Genomic DNA, 22,579 nt, shown 5'->3' with positions numbered 1-22,579 from the left:
TCCCTCACCTCTGTAGCTCTGTGACTTTGAGTAACCACACCTCTACCAGGCAGAATGAGGCCTGCCTTGGAGGGTCCCTGTGAGGAGTTGTCACCCAGCCTAGCAGGGTCGAGTGCAGAGCCCAGCACTGGTGGCTGTGATTTGCAACAATCAGCTTTCACTCTCCAGGCTGTTTTCTCATCTGTAAAATAAGGAGGTTGGAGTCTTAGTGGTTTTTCAAACTTTTTAAATCCGTACCCAAACAGGAAATATATGTTTTACATTGTGACCCAAGATACCCATGCTTATTTGTATGTATATAATGAGCATAAGTTAGACACAATAATACTTACCCTTGCTACATGCAATGTCTTCTATTTGCCCTTCTACTTTATTAAGGAGAAAAAATGCTGGTTGTAACCCACTAAATTGATTTCACAGCCTGCAGTTTTTTGATGTGCCCTGGATTAGAGGATTTCTTAGAACAGAGATTGCCAAACTTTCTCAGCTCATAGCACTCACCCCATTGTTAGTGTCTCAGTAATGTTTTCATGGAGCCCCTAAGCCACAAGAAATACCTAACAGTTCAATTTATTAAGTAGTTAAGCACAAATCACTCAATAACAATTTATGTCCTACTAAGTCAGTCATCATTTAAAAAAATAATACATATAAATTAGAAGAAACTATTTTAATTTCATTCTTAAATAACTACAACGACTAATGGGATCTCTCAGCTTGTTGGGCACTGCAAAACTTGTCAAACTTTCTAATCAGATTGGACATCACCACCCTTATTTCCTGTTCCACATTGACTTTCATTTGCTTTTTATCACAGCGACCGCTAAAAACCCAGGTTCTCAAAGATGACTTAATCAAAGGAATGTAGCGTGACCTAATGATGAAACTACCTTGAGCTAGGAGTTCTCTTGGTAGCCAACAGGTGTTGAGTACTTCTCAAATTTAAAATACCCTACTGTGCTCCCTGTGAATTTGCTGTGGCACCCTAGGGGGCCTTGATGTACAGTTTGGGAACTGTGGCTCAGTACTGTGGAAACAATAGTTTCAGTTCACTACTGAAATTTTGTGATTCGTCTCTTTGTTACATTTGGAAACAATCAGGCTGGGGTCAGCAGGGTATGCTCGGTTTAGTGCAGGAGACAGACAGGAAAGAAGTCCTGCCAGAAGCACAGTAGGTGGTGTTATGGAGCAGGTGCTGTGGGCTGGTATTCCTCTGTGTTCCCAAATTGAAGTCTGCAGAAGCTTCTTCAAGACATTTGCAGACCAGGCAAGGGAGGAACAATGTTCTAGGCGAAGGGAGTAGTGCAAAGTCCCAGATTTCCTCATGGAGCCTGAGTGATTCAGTTCAGCTGCACTGTAGAGATGGGGCGGCCTATGGACTGGAGAGGCAGTCAAACTGTGGAGGACTTCCTGTGCTTGGTGAGACTGTAGGCTTGATACTGTAAGCAAGGAGGAGCCAGTGGAAGACTTCACCAGGGGCTCCCTTTCATTTGGAGTTGGTACTCCTTTTTTATTTTTTTTTAATTAATAGACTTTATTTTTTTAGAGAAGTTTTAGGCTTATAGAAAATGGAGCAGATAGTACAGAGAGTCCCATATACCACCTCTCTCCCTGGCTTAGTTTCCCCTATTATTAACATCTTGCAATAGTGTGGTACATTTGTTACAATTAACCAACCAATATTGATACATTATTATTAACTAAAGCCCATAGATTACATTAAGATTTACTCTTTGTATTGTACAATTCTATGGGTTTTGACAAATGCATAATGTCATGTATCCACCATCACTGTCATACAGAATAGTTTCACTGCCCTAAAAATCCCCTGTGCTCCACCTATTCAGCCCTCATTGGCACCAAAAAAAAAAAGAATTACTTAGGAATAAATATGACAAAATATGTACAAGATCTATATGAGGAAAACTACAAAACTGAGGAAAGAAATCAAGGAAAATCAAAATAAATGAAGAGATAGTCCATGCTCATGGATAGGAATGCTCAATGTTATTAAGATGTTATTTCTTCCCAACTTAATCTATAACTTCAAAGAAATCCCAGTCAAAATCTCAGCAAGTTATTTTATGAATATCAACAAATTGATTCTAAAGTTTATATGGAGAGGCAAAAGACCCAGAATAGCCAACACAAATAGCAAAGTCAAAGAAGAATAAAGTTGGAGGATTGACACTGCCCAACGTCAAGACTTAGCCTAAAGCTACAATAATCAAGACAGTGGTAATGGCAAAGGAATAGACAAAAAGATCAATGGAATGAATAAAGAACCCAGAGGTGGATCTATACAAATATAGTCAACTGATCTTTGACAAAGAAGCAAAGTCAATTCAATGGAGAAAGGATAGTCTTTTCAACAAATAGTGCTGGAACAACTGGACATCTACATGCAAAAAAATGGATCTAAACACTGACTTTACACAGTTCACAAAGTTAACTCAAAATGGATCATAGACCTAAATGTAAAACACAAAAGGATAAAACTTCTAGAAGATAAACATAGGAGAAATCTGGGTGATCTTGGTTTTGGCGATGCACTTTTAGATACGACATCAAAAGCACAATCCATGAGAGAAAAAATTGATAAGTTGGACTTCATTAAAAACTTCTCTATGAAATCAACAAAATGAAAAAGATAAGCCAAGGACCAAGAAAATATTTGCAAAACATCAGATAAAGCACTTGTATCCAAAATATACAAAGAACTCTTAAAACTCTATGAAAAAAAAACCCAACTGAAAAATGGGCAAAAGATCTAAATAGACACCTCACCAAAGAGGATATACAGGTGACTAATAAGCGTATGAAAGATGCTCAGCATTATCTCATTAGGGAATTGCAAATGAAATCAACAATGAGATACTAAAATACACCTATAAGAACGGCTAGAATCCAAAAAACTGTCAATAACAAATGCTGACAAGGAAATGGAGCAATAGGAATTCTCTCATTCATTGCTGGTGGGAATGCAAAATGGCATAGCTACTTTGGAAGACAGTTTGGCAGTTTCTTACAAAGCTAAATATAGTCTTACCTAGGATCCAGCAATCACTCTCAATATTTATACCCAAATGAGGTGAAAACTTATGTCCACACAAAAACCTGTACATAAATGTTTACAGCAGCTTTATTCATAATTGCCAAAAGCTGGAAACAACCAAGAAGTCCTTCAAAAGGTGAGTGGATAAACAAACTGGTACAGCTATACAATGGAATATTATTCAGTAATAAAAAGAAATGAGCTATCAAGCCACAAAGACATGGAGGAAACTTAAATGCATATTGCTTAGTGAAAGAAGCCAGTCTGAAAGCTATACTGCCTGATCCCAACTATATGACATTCTGAAAAAGGCAAAACTGTAGAGACAGTAAAAAGATCCATGGTACTCCAATTTTAACATGTTTCCACGTGTGACTATCCATGCTGATAGAGCCTGGGGCTCAGATAAGCCCATACTGTGAATGTACAGGAAAACAGACATTAGAATTGGGACCTGTGTGTTTGTGGTGGGCAGGTATGGCCCCAGAGGCCTGCTGCTGGTGTTGGATGCTCAGGAGCATGCTGAAATGTGGTTGCAAAACTTAAAAGGTGGTGAGAGAGCATCTAGCTTGGAGGCTCTCATCCCTGGGTATACATCAGAATCGCCCAGGATACATTAAAAATTACCAGTGCCCCACCCAGAGATTCTGTTTTAATTAGTCTAAGGTGGGGCCCAGGCATCCATCCATTATTTTAAAGCACCTAGGATTCATTTTCATGTATGGCCAGAGCTGAGAAACACTGATCTAGCCCCATGTCCACACTGTACAAACAGGGACAATGAGTTCCAAAGGGGCAGTAGAAAGGGATGGGCTGCCTAAGGACCCCAGTGAATTAGAAGCAAAACCAGGAATGGATCCTTAATCTCTGACTCTTGGTCCAGTTCTTTAAAAATCACTTTCTTATTTGGTGTCATGATACTTTTTGAGCTCCTCCTATGTCCTGTCACTGGCTTAATGAAAATGCACGCAGCAGACTAGTCCCTGCCCTCCTGGAGCCTCCACATTATCTGGAAAATGTGGAAAATGTGGAATAGCAAGTACAGAGGTTGTTCATGGTCCCTGAATGTTGGATTTCACTGGGACCATGAGTCCTCCCCAGTATATTCTGCCATCAAATGCCCTGCCGTGTGCCAAGCCCTGTGTCTAGTGAGAGGCGAGTGCCACAATGGCAGCCATGAGGCACTCTATTGTTTGGCCTTGTTCTTCTGCCTCCTGTGCCCGACCCACTTCTTTTTATATATATAAAATAGGTCCTAGTCCTAATGATGCCATAGTTTGCATAGTTTTATGGTGATTTACAGAATCTCAGGCTGGTCTTGGCCTCATTCTTTAATGGCCCTAAAAGTGGTCACCAGCAGAGACAGCCCAGAGTTGAGGTTCAGAACCCCAACTCTGTCTAATATATGCTTAGACCTCAGGAAAGTTCCTGAAGCTCTCCCCAGGTGCATTTTCCTCATCAGTAAAATGGGTGTCACGATACCTGCTCTGGTTACTTCACCGCATTGTAAGGAGGCTCCAAATCAGAGTGAGATTATGTGCATCAAAGTGCTTTTTAAGTGGTTAAGAGTCCTACAATAGAGATGTGTGGTTTTAACTGCTATAATAGCTAACAGTGAGTGTTTATTTTGGGCCATGAACTGTTCTGGTATAGCCTATCAAATAAACCTTACAAAAACCCTACAAGATGTGAATTATCATTTCCCATTTTAAAGATGAGGAAACTGATGCCCTGACAGGTTCAGTTACTTTCCCAAGGTATGATGACCCTGACAGAGAAAAGGTTCAAACACTGGGCTTGCTGACTGACTCCTGAATGCTTTACTGCCCACCTGGGAGTAGGGTACTTCCATTCTGGTCCTAGCTGCGCTTTCTAATTTCTTGGGTAAGTCTGCCCATCTACAAAATGGAATGGAGAAGAAAGTTGTTTTGTAAACTGATCTCTAAAGGGTCAGAGGGTCTGTTCTCAAAATGGCCCCTTGCCACCACAGAGAGTTGGAGCCATCCTGGAAGACAGTTTAGGGCTTAATGGGGAGAATCCCAGTCTCCAGGAGCCAGAGAAGGTAATGAACGGAGAAGCAGAAAGGCTGCAGAAGAGAGGACACTGCCCTCTCACACTCCACACACACACACACACACACACACTGCATCACACCCAGCAGTTCCTCCAACCTGCACCGCAGTCGCCCCGGCTCGCCCCTGCTTCTCTGGGTTATTGATTGAGGTGATTCTTCCCCGGAGCCCTTAAGGAGACCATCTATGGTTAACAAATAGCTCCAGTGACATTCCTGAGCACTTCTTATCTGCCAGGTGCTGTGCTGGCTACAGGGACCAATAGATCCAGTCAGTCCCCTTCTCAAGGAGTTTACAGTCTCTTGGGGGAGACAGACATGTAAACAGCTAATGCTAATGCAAGTACACATGAATATTCAATAGGTAGGAACACAGCCTTCGTGCTCTGGGAGCAAAGAGGCAGAATTTGCCAGAAACCTTGAAGGTGGTATAGGAGAGCAGGGGAAGGGCATTCTGCTAAAGGAACAGTGTGAGCAAAGACACGAGGCAGGAAGTGCAGGGCTCATTCTCTGAAGGGCAGACAGCCCAGTGAGGTTTACTCCAAGCAAGTCCCAAGGGAGAGAGTGAGAGGTGTGGCTGGAAAAGAAGGTTGGAGTTTGGGGCCAGACCATGGGGGCCTCCAATGCTGAGATGAGGGAAGAGACTTAGTATGTAAGCCCTGGCAACTCGTACATGGGGCCAGTTGAGGGGGTGCCCAGACTCCCACCAAGACAGGATGTGCCCCGAGTTCACCCTTCAAACAAGCAGCATCTTACCCTCGAAGCTTTCCCATCTTGACAGTTCCAGCTCTGCCATCCTTCCCTCCCCCAGCCAGCCCTGTAAGTGGATCCAGATGGTCATTCCTATTTTAGGTCGGTGTGTGTGTTGGGGGGAGGGGTAGCTGTGAGCCCTATCAATCCTTTCCTGAGCTCACTGTTAGAGGAGCTTCTTCCAGGACCCTGCTGTGATCCTCTGAGCCTGGAAGGAAGGGTTAGTCTTTGATGGAGATTTCCCATCTGTCTGTGGGTGACAGGGTGGCAGCAGCAGAGGAGGCAAGGGCACAGGCCAGGGAGGCTTTCACATTGGGTGAGAGAACCAAGGTGATGTGTACGTGTGAAGGGGCCCTGGTGGACAGGCTGTGGTGGAGGACAAGCCTAGGAGAGAGGCCCCAGAGCAGCCAGAGAAGGAGCTAGCTTCTCCCTCCAGATACCTAGCCCTCCTCATGTTTCTGCTTCTGCAGCTGTGTAGCTCAAGAGTAGGATGGTGCAGGCTATAGGGAGGGGAGCCAGGGCTCTCTAGTCAGACCCTACTCCTGAGCACTGTGCCCACCAACCTCCATGGGCCCCTTAAAAAACCTAGGGGCACCAAGAGGTAGCAGGTGATAAACTCGGTTCCTGCCCTCAGATTGTAGCCAGCATGTGACACCAACCTTGTAAGTATTTGCGATTCATTCCATGTACAAATATTTATTAAGCAAATGCTATGTGCTAGACACTACAAGGCATTGGGTTTACAGACATGAACAAGACAAATATAGTCTCTGCCCTCAAGGAGTTTCCAGCCTAGTGGGGGAGTCCCACAGTACATATGTGCTATGAAGGAAAAGAACAAGGTGTTCCAAGGGAGATTAACAGGGGCTTTCTAATTAGGCTGGGTGGCCAGGGAAGGACTCTCTGAGAAAAGTAACAATCTGAGACCAGAAGGATGAGTGGGAGTTAGCCAGTTTAAGCAGGGGGAGGCATTTCAGGCAGAGGAGAACAATGCCAAGTTCCTAGGGAATGAAAGAGCATGCACATGAGAGGAACTGAAAAAAGACTAGGATGGCTGTAGTATAGTGAACAAGTAAGAAAAGGGCATGGTCCAGATGCAGGACCTTATAAGCCATGGTAACATATTTGTGTTTTATTCGAAGTACAATGGGAAGCCACTGAAGGTTGTCAGATGAAATGCAGTACTTGTGTTAGTACTACCAGATTTGTGGCAGGCCCTAAGAAAGACTGACTTTAGTTGTTTATTCATCCATACATACAATAAATGTTTAAAGAGCACCCACCAGCCCTGTGCTAGAATTACCGGTTGATAGTGATGGTAGAGGAACATGTAAGACCTTCCTCAGAGCCTGTGATCCAGAAGAGATTAGATAGTTATAGTGACTGAGTCAAGAGATAATGCAATTTATTCATTCAACAAATATACTGCACTCCTAATCTGCTCCAAACCCTGTGCTAGACGCTGGTTGTTGCTCTTCAAGGATCACACACTACACCTGAGTCACAGGAGAGGCACAAATATACTCAAAGAATTTTGAGTGGGTTAGAATCCTTTCAGCTCTGATATCTATGAGGCCTTTATAAAACATCCAGTCAATAAACATCTAGTAGGCATCTGCTCTGCCCTAGGAACTGTGCTAGCTACTGAAATCAAGGACCTTAGAGTTCCATAACAGAGACAGACATACCCCCCAAAAGGCATTAAAATATTAGGTGCTAAAAACAGGACAGCAGGCTTTCTACAGATCAGCATGGAGGGAGGGTAATTGAACAGAAGAAAGACCTCCCCCAAAAGGTATGGCTCCCACCTTCCTGAATGGATTTGTCCGTACCTCCCTCTAGCCTGATTTTTAGCTGCTGCCTTCCTTCTTGTCCCTCCATTACCCCTTTCCACCCTAGCAGATTCCATTTTCTTTATCTATTTTGGCATTCTTTAAAAAGCCCAAAGAATCCAAGATTGCAGCTTGGCTTCTTTATATGATTGTGTGTGATCTCAGACAATTACTACTTCCCTTCCCTGAGCCTCAGTTTTCCCATTTATACAATGAAGGGATCGGATCACATCTAAGGCTTGTGACTTACTCCAGCCAAGGTGATATTCACACTCCTGCACGCTGTGCTCTGCAAGGCCTTTCTTTGCACGGCTGCACGCATCCCTCCACCCCCACACCCGTGCCAGCTGGCAAACATCGACTCAGCTCAAATATCTTCAGGCAAATCTCCCCTGCTTCTACACACAATATTTCAGTCTGTCCTTTTATGCTACCACTACCTCGTGAAAGATCACACGATGAAAAGGACAAGAGGGACAAACTTGGGTTTGAGACGTGGCCACTCACCTCACCGCTTGAGCCTCAGTTTCTCACTTGTAACCTGGAGAAAATAACCTAAATTCGCATGTCTAATTATGGGGATTAAAAACAATGTATGTCAAGTGCTTGGCACCTAAGAAGTGCTAAATAAATAACGACTGCACTACACCTTTTAGGAGCCCCCAGCGTACTGAATTATAGAGTTCTTGGTTGGTCTCCTGCGCTAGACTGAGCGCTGCCTGAGGGCATCCCTTCCGCAGCCGTACAGTGTAGGCACAAACACGCGGGGCTGGCGGGCGCAGAAGGAGGGGGGCCAAGCAGGCAGGGCCCAGAGGGACCGGGCTTCAATTCCCGGGGGGAAGGCCAAACCGGGCGGACCCCCATCTGCGGGAAGTGACGCCACGGCGAGAGGCGCCGGAGCAGGGGCCGGCCGGAGCGGGGCTAGCGCACCATGGCGGAAGCGGAAGGGAGTTCGCCGCTCCTGTTGCCACCGCCGCCACCCCCGCCCGGAATGGCGGAAGTGGAGGTGCCGACGGCGGCCGAGACGGACAAGAAGCAATTTAGCGGCTCGGGCGGCGGCGCCATGGACGTGGAGCGGAGCCGCTTCCCCTACTGCGTGGTGTGGACGCCCATCCCGGTGCTCACGTGAGTCTCCAGGGTCGGAAAGAGCCGTGGCCCGCGCGGCAACCTCGGGCGGCCCCGGGCCAGCTTCCGGCCCGGTCGCGCAACAATCCTTTCCCTCGGGTCTGGCCCTCACGCCTCACCCAGGCATCAGAACCCCGCTACCCGCGCGGTGCCGGTTTCTGCGGACGGATGGAGCACGCTCCCCGCCCTCCTCACACCTGGTCTAGTCGAGGAGAAGGACAGTTGTAGGCCGGCGGGAAAGGTTCTGTGGCTGGCAAGCTCAGGACCTGTGGGCGTGCAGAAGAGGGGCCCCTAACCTGGTCTGAGGAGACGTCTTCAGTATTCACTGGTTTGTTCATTCGTTGAGCAAATGCTTGCTGATTACTTCCCGTACGCAAGACGTCCTGGTGGGTCTAGAGGCAAGTGGGAGTTTGGTTGGGACCACACTGGCTCCTGGATGTCACCATTGGAAGGACCACCATCTCAGTTGCAAAACGGATTTAGGTCCTGGGGTGTCTGCCTCCCAGACCAAGGTCTTTCTACGGCATTAGCCTTTGTCAGGAGAGAGAGCAGGTTTTCTGGTAGTGCTGCTGCCTTTTAGCCCGCAGCTCCTGGGTGGGGGGAGCTTGTTTGCCCTCCTGCTTCAACCTTGATAGCTGATAATAACTCCTCCTCACAGTGTTGGACAGTTGACCAAGCTCTTTCACACCCATTTTCTCTGAATTTCACAGCCACTTTCTAAGGTACGAATTCTCTTCTCAGATGATGAAGCTGAGCTTCCTGTACCATTAATGTCTTGATCAGGTTTACACTCTATAAGCAAATGTGTCCCAAACTCAGTCTTCTGACTCCATAACTTGCTCTCTTATGACTGCATCCTATCCACTCTCACCTGATGGGATAGATTTTTTTCCTTCTTTCAAAAACAGCCAAGTGGTGTGGAGAAGGGATCGTTTTTGGCCTTATATGTTGCTGATCCTAAAACGACCTTAATTTTTGTATTAATGTTAAAATACTTAAGTTGTTTTGCATTTTAAGATGCTTATGCATTTGCTTAAGAACATCCAAGTCTGAGTCCTTTAGAAATAAAATTTTTAGGAGAGTGTTCGTTGATTCATTCAGTGTTCTTTTAACACATTTGCTAAGTGACTCCTAAGTGCCTAGAGTAGTTTTAGGTGATAAGAATATACAGTCGTAAATAAAGCAGATATGATGCTGTGACAGAGTTTAAGTCATGGTAGAAGGAGATACGCAGTAAGTTAATAAGAGAACTGCTGATAGTGATTAGTGCTATGAAGAAAAAAATGTTAATGTGAGAATACCTGGGAGGGATAGTCAGGGAATATATTGGCTTTGCTAAAACCTTTCTTACTATCCTAAGATCTCTGGGTTTTCTCTATTCTCAATAACACATTTGTGCGGTCCTCTGCTCTTCAGAAAGCTGGTAGCATCATGAGATAGAGGCACCACAATCCCCAATCATCTAGGCCAGAAGCAGCTCACACCCCATTTCTATTCAGATCTGTGTACAGGTGTTCATAAGACCAAGATGAACGAGCCATAGTGCCCCTGTCAAAGGGCTCATGTTCCCATCAAAGGACTCACCCTCCAGCAGGAGAGAGACAAGTGAACTAACCATCATAGTGCCTTGTGATGATTGCTGACCTGGAGTGCAGAACTAGGACTAGATGTGGCACAAGGAACTGTCGTGTGTCCTTGGACGGAGGATCAGAGAGGAGGCAACTGAGTCCGAAGATTTGTCCACTCCCTCAAGAGATGTTGATAATTAAGCATAAAAAGCCAGATAATATCTACTGTTACTAATAAAAACAGCTAAGATGGATACTTACTCTGGGCTCTATTCTAAACATTTTATATTCACTCTCTTGTTCAGTCCTTACATCAACCCAATGAAAATAGATACTGTCGTCCCATTTTTATAGATGAGGAAATAAAGGCTTAGAAGCCGGCGTCAGGCTTTTTCTACTGACGTAGTCTACCTTCCCAGATAGAGCTCCAGGGTCAGTAACTTATTTGTTCATTCATTCAGTAAATAGAAGAAACTTTGAGAGTTTCCTCTGTGGGGCTTCCCCAGCACAGGGCTCTGCTGTTGTCTCCAGCCTTTACTCTTAATTTCCATCAGCAGCTGCTGGCACAGCTGTGGTATGTGAAATACTGGTCAAACCCAGACCTTCTCTCCAGCCAGATGAAAAGAATTGGGGAGTGGGGAGCAGGAGAGGGGGATGGGTCCTGAGATCAGAGTCTGAGAAGCCAGAGCATCTACTTTCCCATAATTCTGAGTGTCCTGTGGCCACTGTGGGTCTTCAGCAACTTATTCTACGCCAGTCCAGCCAATCAGATAGCAAGTATTTATTGAACACCTCATGATGACAGCATTGAGCAACTACCAAGTGCAAGGAAGTGTGCTAAGTACTTCGCAAGCATGTCCTATTTCATCCTCACAATAGCCCCTCCCCCCACTGAGGTAATTATTGCTATCTGCCTCTCACTGACAGAGGTAGGAATGAGTAACTTGCCCAAAACAAAGTTAAGACTCAACCCAGGTTTGACTTCAGAGCCTGACGCCACTCTTAAATGCAGGACATTCATTCATTGATCATTTAGTAATGAGTACTTTGCTCTAGCTGTGTGCCAGGCACTGCCCGGGAGCTAGGCTAATAAATAAGAGAAAATCCCTGCTTTCTTGGAGCTTACACACGAGTGGGGAAAGACAGACAGTAACCGTGCAAGTAAACAAGATAATTTCAGATAGTAGTAGATCCTAGGAAGAAATTAGAGCAGAGTAATGGGGTCTGGGGTGCCTAGGGTTGTGTGTGGCTACTCTAGAAGGCATGGTCAGGAAAGACCTCTGATGTTGACAGTTGAGCTGAGGCCTAAATGCTGAGAAGCAGCCAGGTGTGCAAAGGTCTAGGGGAAGAGTGTTCTGGGCTGGGCAAATGCCAGAAAAAGCAGTGAGGAGGAATTGGCGTGTTTGAGGAACCAGAAGTGGGCCACGTAGCTAGAGAGAGGAGTGAGGTGACTGGGCCAAACTGTTGGGGGAGTTTGAGGTATAAGTGTAATAGGAAGCTGTTAATGAATATTAAGCAAGAGGATGATGGAATCTGAAGTTTGTTCTCAAAAGACCACTCTGGCCCCACCATCCTTTCAGGTGCTCAGGCTGCAGACCCGGAAGACTTCTATACTGTCGTCATAAAATTGCCCAGTCTTCCTTTTAAAGATCTTTTGAGGGGCCCGCCCCATGGCCCAGTGGTTAAGTTCGCGTACTCCACTTCGGTGGCCCAGGGTTTAGCAGGTTTGGATCCTGGGCATGGACCTAGCACCGCTCGTCAGGCCGTGCTGAGGCAGCATCCCACATAGCACAACCAGAAGGACCAGCAACTGAATATACAACTATGTACTGGGGGGCTTTGGGGAGAAGAAGAAGAAGAAAAAAGATCTTTTGAATCCATCTGCTTCTCACCATCCCACCACCAATACTCTGGTCAGGATCACCATCATCTCTTGTCAGTATTCCAGAATAGCCTCTGAACTGCCCACTCCAGTCCCACTCCCATTCTCCAGACACATGCACCACTTTGCTGCTTCGAAGTTTTGCTTCCTGCCTCTTGACATTCTGTCCTTTCACAGGTCAAGGTTAAAAGTCACCCTCTCTGTGAAGTCTTTGCTGACTGCCCCAGCCCCACAGAAAAGCTTCCTTGAGCTGCATCTGTGTAGGTTTTGCCTTGACCTCCTTAACAGGGTGCAGCCTTCAGACCAGCACTTGACCGCTGGCCCCATGAGTCTTTTCCCGTGAGTCCTTAACCTGGATCAGTCCCTCCAGCACCTAGGCCCTGTAGAGCCGTGGTTCTCAGACTACAGGCAGATCTGGGTTCCTGTGTGTTTTGCCTATCGGGGTCCATCTGAGATTTGGTCTTGTAAAAATGCCCATGGCTTTTAAGAATTTGAACTTTTAGTTCTTGGACTACACCATGCTTTTGTCCTGATCTCTACCCTTGCACCTACTATTTCTTCATTATTTCCTCAGGGAAGACTTGCCTGAATTCCCCCACACCCACAGATTGGTTTAAATGCCTTTCTCCACCTATTTTTTTTAACTTTTTTATTGAGGTATAAAATATAAAGTGTACAAATCCTATGTATACGGCTCAATGAATTTTTCTGTGTGTATACACTCTTGTCGCCCAGGTCAAGACAGAGAACATTTCCAGTATCCAGAGGGCTGCCTTGTGCCCCTCCCAGTCACTTCTACCACAGAAATAACCCCTCTTTTGCCCTTTAGCACCTCTTCTGCCTTTTCTTGAACTTCCTGTAAGCAGAATAATGTGTATGTACATTTGCGTAAGTTTTCTTTCACTCTGCCTTATATCTACAAGAATCTGTGTTGTATGTAGGAGAAGTTTGTTCTTTTTCATTGTTACCTACCCTTTCATTGTATGACTATACCCTAAATTACTCAGTCATTTTGCTATTGTTGAACATTTGGATTATTTCCAGTTATTTTTTAAATCAACTTTATAGAGATATAATTCCCATACAATAAAGTGCATACATTTTAAGTGTGCAGTTCAATGAGTTTTGACAAATGTTTCCAGCTATTTTGAGGAGAGATGCTGTGAACATTCTTCTGCATGGCTTTGGTGGATACAAGTATTTGTTTCTGTTGGGTGTATACTCTGAAGTGGAATTGCTGAGGTGTAGAGTATATTGTCAGTGTTCGAAAGTGGTAGAAACAATTTATACTGTTACCCATAGTGAAGTTCCGTTTGCTTCTCATCCTCACCACACTCCGTGTTGTCGTGTTTTTAGTTATAGCTATTCTGTAGGGGTGCTGTGGTATCCCACTGTGCTCTTCATTTGCTCTTGCCCCTCTTCTGTGCTTCCCCAGCCCCTCTGGCCACCCTAATTGGCCACCTTGATCATCACAAAAGTCACACATGTTCTAACACTGCATAGAGTGTCCCCAGCATCTGTCTAACTGGCTGAAAGGCACCCTAAGCTCTGCTCCTTCCCTGTCCTCTTTTCTCACAGGTGGTTTTTCCCCATCATTGGTCACATGGGCATCTGCACATCCACAGGAGTCATTCGGGACTTCGCTGGCCCTTACTTTGTCTCGGTGAGTGCCCATTCCACTCCACTCTGGAGGTTTCCAAGGCTTAAGTGGAAGGTTGGCCTGTCTTGCCTGTAGGCACCTTTCCTATCTCCCCAAAACCTAAAAGAATGCAGATACCATGCAGTCCTCTCCCTGGCCCTCTGCTCCTCACCAATGTTTGACCCCTTTCCCCCCTCTCTTGCCTCCAGGACAGGCCGGGAGGGCAGCGTGGCCAGAAGGATTCTTAAGTAACTGACCCAGCCCTTTGTCCACCCCTGGGGTACCGAGACATGGGTAGGGATTAGAGGCAAGAGTGGAGAGTCAAACCATCCAGGAACCACATCTCTGGAGCTTCAGAAGGTGGGAGTCACAAGGTGGGGGCACAGGGGAGGCTGACATGGTTCCCTGGGGATGGCCATGGAGAAGAAGGGGTGGGCCTTCTAGAAGGAACCAGCTGTGTTCTCAGGTCTCTTCCCTGGGGGTGTGCCCAAGATGGGTGCAGTGAGTTTGCTCCAGATGAGCAGGCAGCATCCTGCCTATTTCAAGGTTCCAGCTTCATCTTTATCAGAGACTGGAATGAAGGGGTGTGGTGGCACCAATCTGTTTATGTTGGTAGTTGTCATGCTCACCTTAACATGACAAAGGTCTTTCATATCTATTAGTTTCACTGCCATATACTTTTATGATAATTCATCTTTGACCAGCTGTCAGCAGGATCTTCCTGATTCTGAACCCAGAATCTGTCCCTGCATGACTCCTGTATCCCACATCTTTTTTTTTTGGGGGGGGGGGGGTGGGGAAGACTGGCCCTGAGCTAACATCCGTGCCCATCTTCCTCTACTTTATATGTGGGATGCCTACCAAGCAGTGCCATGTCTGCACCTGCGATCCCAACTGGTGAACCCCGGGCCACCAAAGCGGAACGTACGCACTTAACCGCTGCACCACCAGGCCAGCCCCTGTATCCCACATCTTATGTGGCAGGTCTAGAACTTGGCTGTACTGTCTCCCTCAAAGGAGGCCTCTCGAGCCCTAGCCCCCACAGTCCTGCTCTGAATGCAGTCATACTGCCAGACACAGAGAAAGGCTCCATGTGGACCACCACTGTCGGGTCAGGAGGTCAGAGGGTGTCATCATTCATGCCATGAAGGAAACTGCCTACCTGTGATCAAAGATCAGAGACTGAGGGGGCTGGCCCCGTGGCTGAGTGGTTAAGTTGGCGCGCTCCGCTGCAGGCGGCCCAGTGTTTCGTTGGTTCGAATCCTGGGCGCGGACATGGCACTGCTCATCAAACCACGCTGAGGCGGCATCCCACATGCCACAACTAGAAGGACCCACAACGAAGAATATACAACTATGTACCGGGGGGGCTTTGGGGAGAAAAAGGAAAAAATAAAATTCTAAAAAAAAAAAAATATCAGAGACTGACCATAGAACTTGGAGAAAAGGAGTCCTAGAGAGGGTGGGAGAATTACCTAGGAGCCACACAAAGGCGCAGTTGCAGCAGGCACCCCAAGTCTTTGGTCTCTGGGTCCCGTGCTCTGTGTACTCCTGCCGCGCTGCCTTCTTCCCACAGAAGATACTTCAGATACTGTGCCAGCCCCAGAGCAGGGCCCGGACCCCACTTCTGCCCACCCGACATACCTCCTTCTAAGTCACTGCACTTTCACCACCGACCCAGGTCTATCTTCCAAGCTGGATGCGGGTTCCCCACTGATCTCTGCTCTTGTCCCTCAACAGGAAGACAACATGGCCTTTGGGAAGCCTGCCAAGTAAGTGATGAACATCTGTGGGACTGACCCTAGGGCCAGGTTCCTCCTGCCCAGAGTAGCAGGCCAGGCCTTCTGGGGCACAGCAGGAGCCAGAATCCTGAGGATCTGGAGAGGGGAGGGACAGCCAGGGTCCACCATCTACTGTGCCAGTCCCTGGCTGGGTCCTTTACCCACAGGCCATCTAGGCCTTGCCTCAGCTCTGCAAGGTCATGTTTTCCACTCCTTTGGAAGGATGAGGGAAGGGAAGGGACTTGATCAAAATCACACAGGAAGTGGCAGAGCTGGGACTTACCCAGGTCTGTCTCACTCCAAAACCTAGACTCTCTCCTGCCCCTCGAGGAACGAACCCGCCATTTAAGGTGTAAGGGAGGCATTGTTTAGAACTCTGCTGGAAAGTTCTGGTTGGAGCTCAGGCCCTCTGGGAGCTATTGCTGGTTTGCTTGGGATTTGGAGACTTCGTTTCCTCTGTCTTGGGGACCCACCTCACTGTGGGTCTGGTGACAACGCCTCAGTCATCAGTGTGCTCAGAACAGCATCAGATGCTCTGTTGCCCGAGGCTGCACCCGGGAGGGCTGGGGCCTGTGGGGTTGGTGTCCCACACAGCAGAGGTGGCCTGGAGCAGGGCTCCCTGACAGGCAGGTGGAAACATGGGCCAAGGGCCTCTGGGCTGGGTGTCTACTGCCAGGCTGCTTTTCCAGGACAGTTTTAAGGGCATCCATTTCCAGGAAGGAACCCTCCAGCCCCCCAGTCCACGCCACATTGGTTTCTCACTGGTCCCATATCTCTGGGCTCCTCCACCAAGCTATTCCCCACACAGCAGCCAGATGGTGCTCTGACCTCCCAGCATCCCCTGGCCTGAGACCCTTTGGGGTCTCACTCAGTTTAAGGTTTATGAGCTTTAGCTCCACCAGCTGCTCTCCCACTCAACCAGGTCTCCCATGTAGGCTGATGGGGAGAATACTTTCTGATGGATGAGTTCCTCAGGGTGGCATTCGAGTCCCCCACAACATGGCCCCACTTGCATTTCCAGCCTCACCTTCCAACATCCTATCACCCTGTTCCTCCCTCTGAATCCTCCAGCAGTGCCCAGTTACTTAATTTCTGGTACCCGCTGCACAGTTTTGTGCCTCTACCTCTATTCAAGCTATTCTCTCTGCCTAGAACACCCAGTCCCTGTTCTGCGCCTGGCTAATCCCTCTTTCTTCGGATTGGACTCAGGTGTCACCCCCCAACTGAGTTAGTTCATATCCTCCCCAGGATCCACCTGGCACTGGGCATGTCACACTGTGTTACAGTTGTCTGCTGCACGGCTCTCCCTGGACCTGACTGACCCCTGCAGCCTCAGCACCCAGCTCAGGGCCCTACACAGAGCAGGCATCAGGGAACATTCATGGAGCTGAGCCAGTGCCCAGAACCCCCTCTCTCTCCTCAGGTACTGGAAGTTGGACCCTGCTCAGGTGTATGCCAGTGGGCCCAATGCGTGGGACACAGGCGTGCATGATGCCTCTGAGGAGTACAAGCACCGCATGGTAGGTGGACCACTCCTGGGGGCAGGAATGAGGCTGGGAGACTCCCCTGCAGCCCGGTCTGACCCAACCCTTCCTGTATCTCCAGCATAATCTCTGCTGTGACAACTGCCACTCACATGTGGCATTGGCCCTGAACCTGATGCGCTACAACAACAGCACCAACTGGAACATGGTGACGCTGTGCTTCTTCTGCCTGCTCTATGGGAAGTATGTCAGGTGAGCTGCCCATCCACCTGTCACTCACCGCCCTCCCTTGGGCTGCTCTCCCAGGGATCCCAGCAAGGCTGTTTCTGGAGTCCTTCAGCCAGCAGGGACAAAGCAGATGCTGCTTGGAGCCATGGAGGTTCATGAGTTCTGGTGGAGGGAGAGATGGCTAAAGTCCAGCTCTACCTGGGTCCCAAGCCCAGCTCTGTCACTTGCTCACAGATCTTGGGTACCTAACTGTCTTGGCTTCTCTAAGCTGCAACTGTCCTTGGTAAAATCGGGATAATGATTTTGGCTCCTCGGGGAGGCTATGAGCCCACAGAGCCCTTTGCTTAGGTCAAATGGAGAGGTAGACCCTCACAGAGGGGTAGGTGACCATCCCACCGGGTCCCTTCCCAGGATCCCTCATAAGAGGCAGGGTTCTGGGCAGGTGGGCCCCAGTTGTGGCTTTGGAGGACATTTGAAGCCACACACTCACAACCTGTGAGGTCAAAGGCAATCCCAATTTAGAGGTAAGGGGAGCTCAGAGAGGTTGAGTAACCCACCCACTTGGGAGCCAGCACACACCTAGGCTAAACTGGCTGCCTCTCCAGCCTTTCTTCTAGCTGCATTCATCATTACAAGCTCCTGAAAAGGAGACTCAGGGGTCTTTTTGTTAGTCCAAAGGCTTTCAGAGTTCCGCTGAGACTGGTCACACAGAGACTGAGGCAGAGCTGGAGTTGAACCCAGGGCCCTGACTCCAGCCCTTTCGCTCCAGCCACAACATTGTGCTAACTCTTGCTGACCCCTCCCCTCCCAGTGGGCCCCATTATGAGGGCTGTGGGCAGAGGGCACTCCTGGCTTCTCCACCCAGACTCAAGTTCCTGGTCCTCTCACTGGAGACATTTCCCCAGACAAAGGGTGATTGTGGATGGAGCTAGTGAGGCCCAAAGAGGGTGGGCACGTCTCTTGTACCCACTTAGCAAGGTGTCACATCTCCACCAAGAGCCTGGAACAGCCCCTGCCCAGGACCTTAGTTGGTGGTTCTCTGTAGTGGGTGCCAGGCCCAGCTCAATCCCTTGATTGACCAAGTTTGGAGGTGAGGGAGTGGTTCCAGGAACTTGCTTGAGGGCAGCAGCCCTGTCTGGGTCTGTGGATGGAAGGGATCTGGGCTGCACGCCCACTCACTGGGCCCCTCTCACCGTCACTCCCATCTCTCTCCTCTCCATCAGTGTTGGGGCCTTCGTGAAGACCTGGCTACCCTTCGTCCTCCTCCTGGGCATCATCCTAACCATCAGCCTGGTCTTTAACCTTCGGTGATGGCTACCGCATGGCCCTGGACCACCAGGCTCCTGAGGAGGCAGCCGCCACCCCTTTTGGTTCCAGATTCTTTTTCTCACCCCAAAAGGCAGGGATGGGCCTGCTGGTTTTGACCCAGGGCTTTGGGCTAGGTGGTTGGAATAAGGGGTAAGGATGAGCATGGGGCGGGGTGTTTGCTTTTTGTGTCTCACTGGTCACTCAGACGCTCCCTGTACCCTGCTTCCCAGGCTTGTGACCCCTGCCCTTGAGGCACCTTCTTTGTTCGTCTGTTGAAAGGGCCTTAGCTTGCCTCTGTAGAGCTATTCCTGCCACTGCCTGCTGGGCTCCCCCTGCCTCAGTCCAGTGCTTGGTAGGGGAAGGGAGGACATTTGGACCCACCAGCCAAGGCAGCACAGGAGCCAGAGCTGGATTTGGAGCCCGTCCTCCTGCCGAGGCTCTGGTTCCGGGGTGGGTCAGGTACACCAAGAAGTCTCCATAAGCTAAGCTGCCCTGGGGCCTTCACCACTGGCCTCTAGAATGGTCCAGGAGGATGGACGGACCCCGCTTTGGATATTTGTCAGAAGCTGCAGTAGGGGTGGTTTGTGCCCCATCTCCTGGAGTCCTCCAGTCCATGCAGCTCCCTCTTCCCAATCTCCCAGGGCCTCTGAGCACTTGAGCCCACTTGCCCCTGCAGTTCGGGGCCTGGGGTACTCCAGCCAGGCTGGAGAGATGAGTGACGCTGACATGTCCAGAGTGACCCCGTGTCCATCAGAACAATGTAGACAAAGCTTGGCCCCAGTCCCGGCTATGGGCCTCACGCTGGTCATGGCACCCTTGGGCCCAAGATGTTGGGGGGCCGTCAGAGCAGCCAGTGCCATCAGGGAGCTGAAGGGGAGCTGTTTCCTCCCACCTACCATGGCTCCCTCTTCTCTTCAAGTTGTGGAAAGGGGCTGTGCTGTCCGCCTTCTCCCTGTTCCATGGATTCCTTTGTGTGGGCTCCTGGGGCAGGATAATAAAGAGTTTTGACTCCAGATGGTGCTTTGTCCTTCAGTGGCCCCCTCGCCCCTTCAGCTCCTATCTTCTTGGTGTCCTTGGGTATCCCTGCCCCTGCAGCAAGGGGTCTGGTTGCCTGGGTCATGGTTGAGTCCTTGTCCAGTGCCTGGTGATTACATGGACATCAGCATCCCTCTGGTGTGTCCTACCCTGCGCCCAGGCTGTGGAAGTTCTCCACCATCCCACGTCCAGTATCCCAAAGCTTTCTTCTCAAGGCAGGTGACTGTGAAACCCCTGCCATGTTCCCTGTTGGGAAGAACTTGGCAGCCAGATAGGGAGTTGGGTCTGGGAAGACCTGAGGCCTGGACCTGTCTCCTCAACCAGGGGTACACAATTTGAGATAAGCCAAGAGAATCACCCCAGCCCCTGGCCTCCGCCATATCCATCAATCACGTTGCCATGTTCCTCAGGCTGAGCCCCAATGGTCTGCTCACTGCCGTGTTCCTTGGTACCTCCACTTTCTGGCTTTCCAGGCCCTGCAGGCTCCTCACTCTCCATGCACCTACTCTGCAGTGAGACAGGCCAGCACCTGTTCTCCAGCACCTGCCCACTCCTGGTCCTTTGCTTTCCACCTGTTGAAATCATGGCCTGCCTTCCCAAGGCCCAGCTTAAAAGCCACTTCCTTGGTGAAGTCTTTCCTAACCCTGCCCTATACCGTGTATCACTTTAGTTGGAACTAGCAAAGGATTTGGTCTCTGAATCCTGAAGAGCCTTTGTGTTCATCTTGAGGATGGCCTTGAGGACAGCTCTAGCTGCTGGCCTTCAGGGCCCTAGATCAGATGCCTGTCAGCTCATCCCAGACTCTGCAGTGCTGTGGTTTCCAAGCCTGAGCTTTCTTCAGGGTGAGGCAGAGGTGACCCCCTCCCCACTTTAGAGCAACTCCATTTTCAAAATCTGTTTTGCATATTGGGTCCATCTGAGAGTTGGCTGGGGGAGAAGTTCCAGTGTGGAGGACCACAGCAAAGTGGATAGAAAAAAGTTCTGTTCCCGCCCAGCAGAACTTTAAGTTAGCCTTGGCGAGACAGGACATAAATAGGTGCCATAAAAATCACCGACAGTTGTTGAGTGCTTGCTGTGTGCTAGGCCTTGTAATAAAGTATCATTTATCCTCACCACAGCCCTATGAGATAGGTGCTATCATCCCCATTTTACAGATGAAGAAATAAGCACACAAAGGTAAAGTGATTTGTTCAAGGTCACACAGGTAGGAAGAGGAACCAGGTTCAAATCCAGCAGCCGGGCCCCCAGAGCCTCCGCTTGGAGCCACTTGCAAGATGGCCTCACTGGAGCATGAGGAGGGAAATGGGGGAGGGACTGTTTCTCCAAAGGACTGGGGTGCTGTGACTGACAAGAATGGAGAATGAAAGCTGGAGGCAAGAAAGAGGAAACACTTCTTACACAGTCCTATGTGATGGCTGCTATTGTCTCTTTTATAAAGGGAGAGAGTGAGGCTTACAGAGATTGTCATTGATCCAAGGCCACGGGGGACCATGTGGCAGAGCCAGAATTTTAACCCAGATCTGGGGCCTCTTAACTGCGGAAAGTTGCCTAGAGACTAGCTACAGTGCAAAGGCGTTGAGCCCCCTGGAGTGGGCAAAAAGCCTTCTGCAGTTGAGGAGTAGGGAGCACAAATGGACCAGGGTGTTGAAGGGACAGGAAGCAGAGTCAGTAGGTAAGGCTCTAAGGATGCAGAAGACAAGGAGAGTCAGAGCCAGGTGGGGGTCCTGAGGGTTGGGCTGAGGGGTTGAGCAGCCCACAAGGAGGCTGGACTCTCTTGGGAGGTGGTAAGACTTCTGCCAGTGAAAGTGTCTAAGGGAGGCTGTACTACTTGGAGCATATTTTCCCCCCTTCTCCCCAAAGCCCCCTCAGTACAAAGTTGTGTATTCTAGTTGTAGGTCCTTCTGGTTCTGTGATGTGGGCTGCCACCTCAGCATGGCTTGATGAGTGGTGCTAGGTCTGCGCCCAGGATCCAAACTGGTAAAACCCTGGGCCACTGAAGCAGAGCACACAAACTTAACCACTCGGCCACGGGGCCAGCCCCTGGAGCAGACTTTTTAAAGGGTCAGAGGGTTACCCTGGTTGTCTGCTGGCACCTTCCAAAGCTAAGGAATGACAGATAAAAGTGGTGTGTGCTGAAAGGGCCCTCTGACAATTGTGCAAGCCAGGGCTGGAGGGGCCAAGTCAGGAAGCCAGGAGACAGGGAGGAGGAGGCATCCAGAAGAGGCTGGGTGGGGACTGAGACCTGGGCAGTGAAAGGGTGATGGAGATGGGGTGGGGGGGGGGGGGGGGGCGTTGGGCGATGGGTGGGAAAGCACCTGGAGAGGAGGAGGCAGTCTGGTGACTGGCAGGAAGCAGCAGGAGACCTGGGGCCAGGCCAGGGGGCTGTTCACAGAAGTGGAAACCTGGAAATAAGAGAAGGTTTCAGGTGGGGAGGATACAGAAGTTCAAGTTGAGAAGACAGCAGGAGAGTTGGATGGAAATTGAGAGTCCGGCAGAGTTGAAGCTGTAAGGACAGATGAGAGAGAGGAAGGGAATTTAGAAGCTGGAAAAGTAGACAGTGAAGTTTGATGCCTTCCAGGGGTGAGAGCTGCTGAGAGGTGGGGGGAGCTAGAGAAACATCCTTGGGAGAAGCCAGGACAGGATGATGGGAAGGAGTGAGGATGCTGTTGGTCACTCTCCTCCCATTCAGGGAGACTTGACGGAGGAGGCAGGCATCAGTAACAGCTCCCACGCCGGACCCTCAATGGATACTGCATATACAAACGTATATGTATATTTATTAAGGGCCTAGGGATCTCAATGAATTGTAGTGAAAACCATC

General features: G+C 49.0%; 1 protein-coding gene across 1 annotated transcript; it reads left to right on the top strand.

Moving 5' to 3' along the window:
• Positions 1–8,439: 8,439 nt before the first annotated feature.
• TMEM222 (transmembrane protein 222) lies at positions 8,440–19,736 on the top strand. Its single transcript, XM_001917712.6, has 6 exons — positions 8,440–8,833; positions 13,862–13,946; positions 15,663–15,694; positions 17,127–17,223; positions 17,309–17,439; positions 18,639–19,736. Exons 1-6 carry the CDS (start codon positions 8,640–8,642, stop codon positions 18,724–18,726), a joined length of 627 nt encoding a protein of 208 aa, XP_001917747.3. The 5' UTR covers positions 8,440–8,639; the 3' UTR covers positions 18,727–19,736.
• Positions 19,737–22,579: the final 2,843 nt, after the last annotated feature.

Source organism: Equus caballus, chromosome 2 (assembly GCF_041296265.1).
Source record: "Equus caballus isolate H_3958 breed thoroughbred chromosome 2, TB-T2T, whole genome shotgun sequence".
NCBI lineage: Eukaryota > Metazoa > Chordata > Mammalia > Perissodactyla > Equidae > Equus > Equus caballus.
The sequence above is the reverse complement of the archived record's forward strand: the minus strand, read 5'-3'. Positions and strand labels throughout refer to the sequence as shown.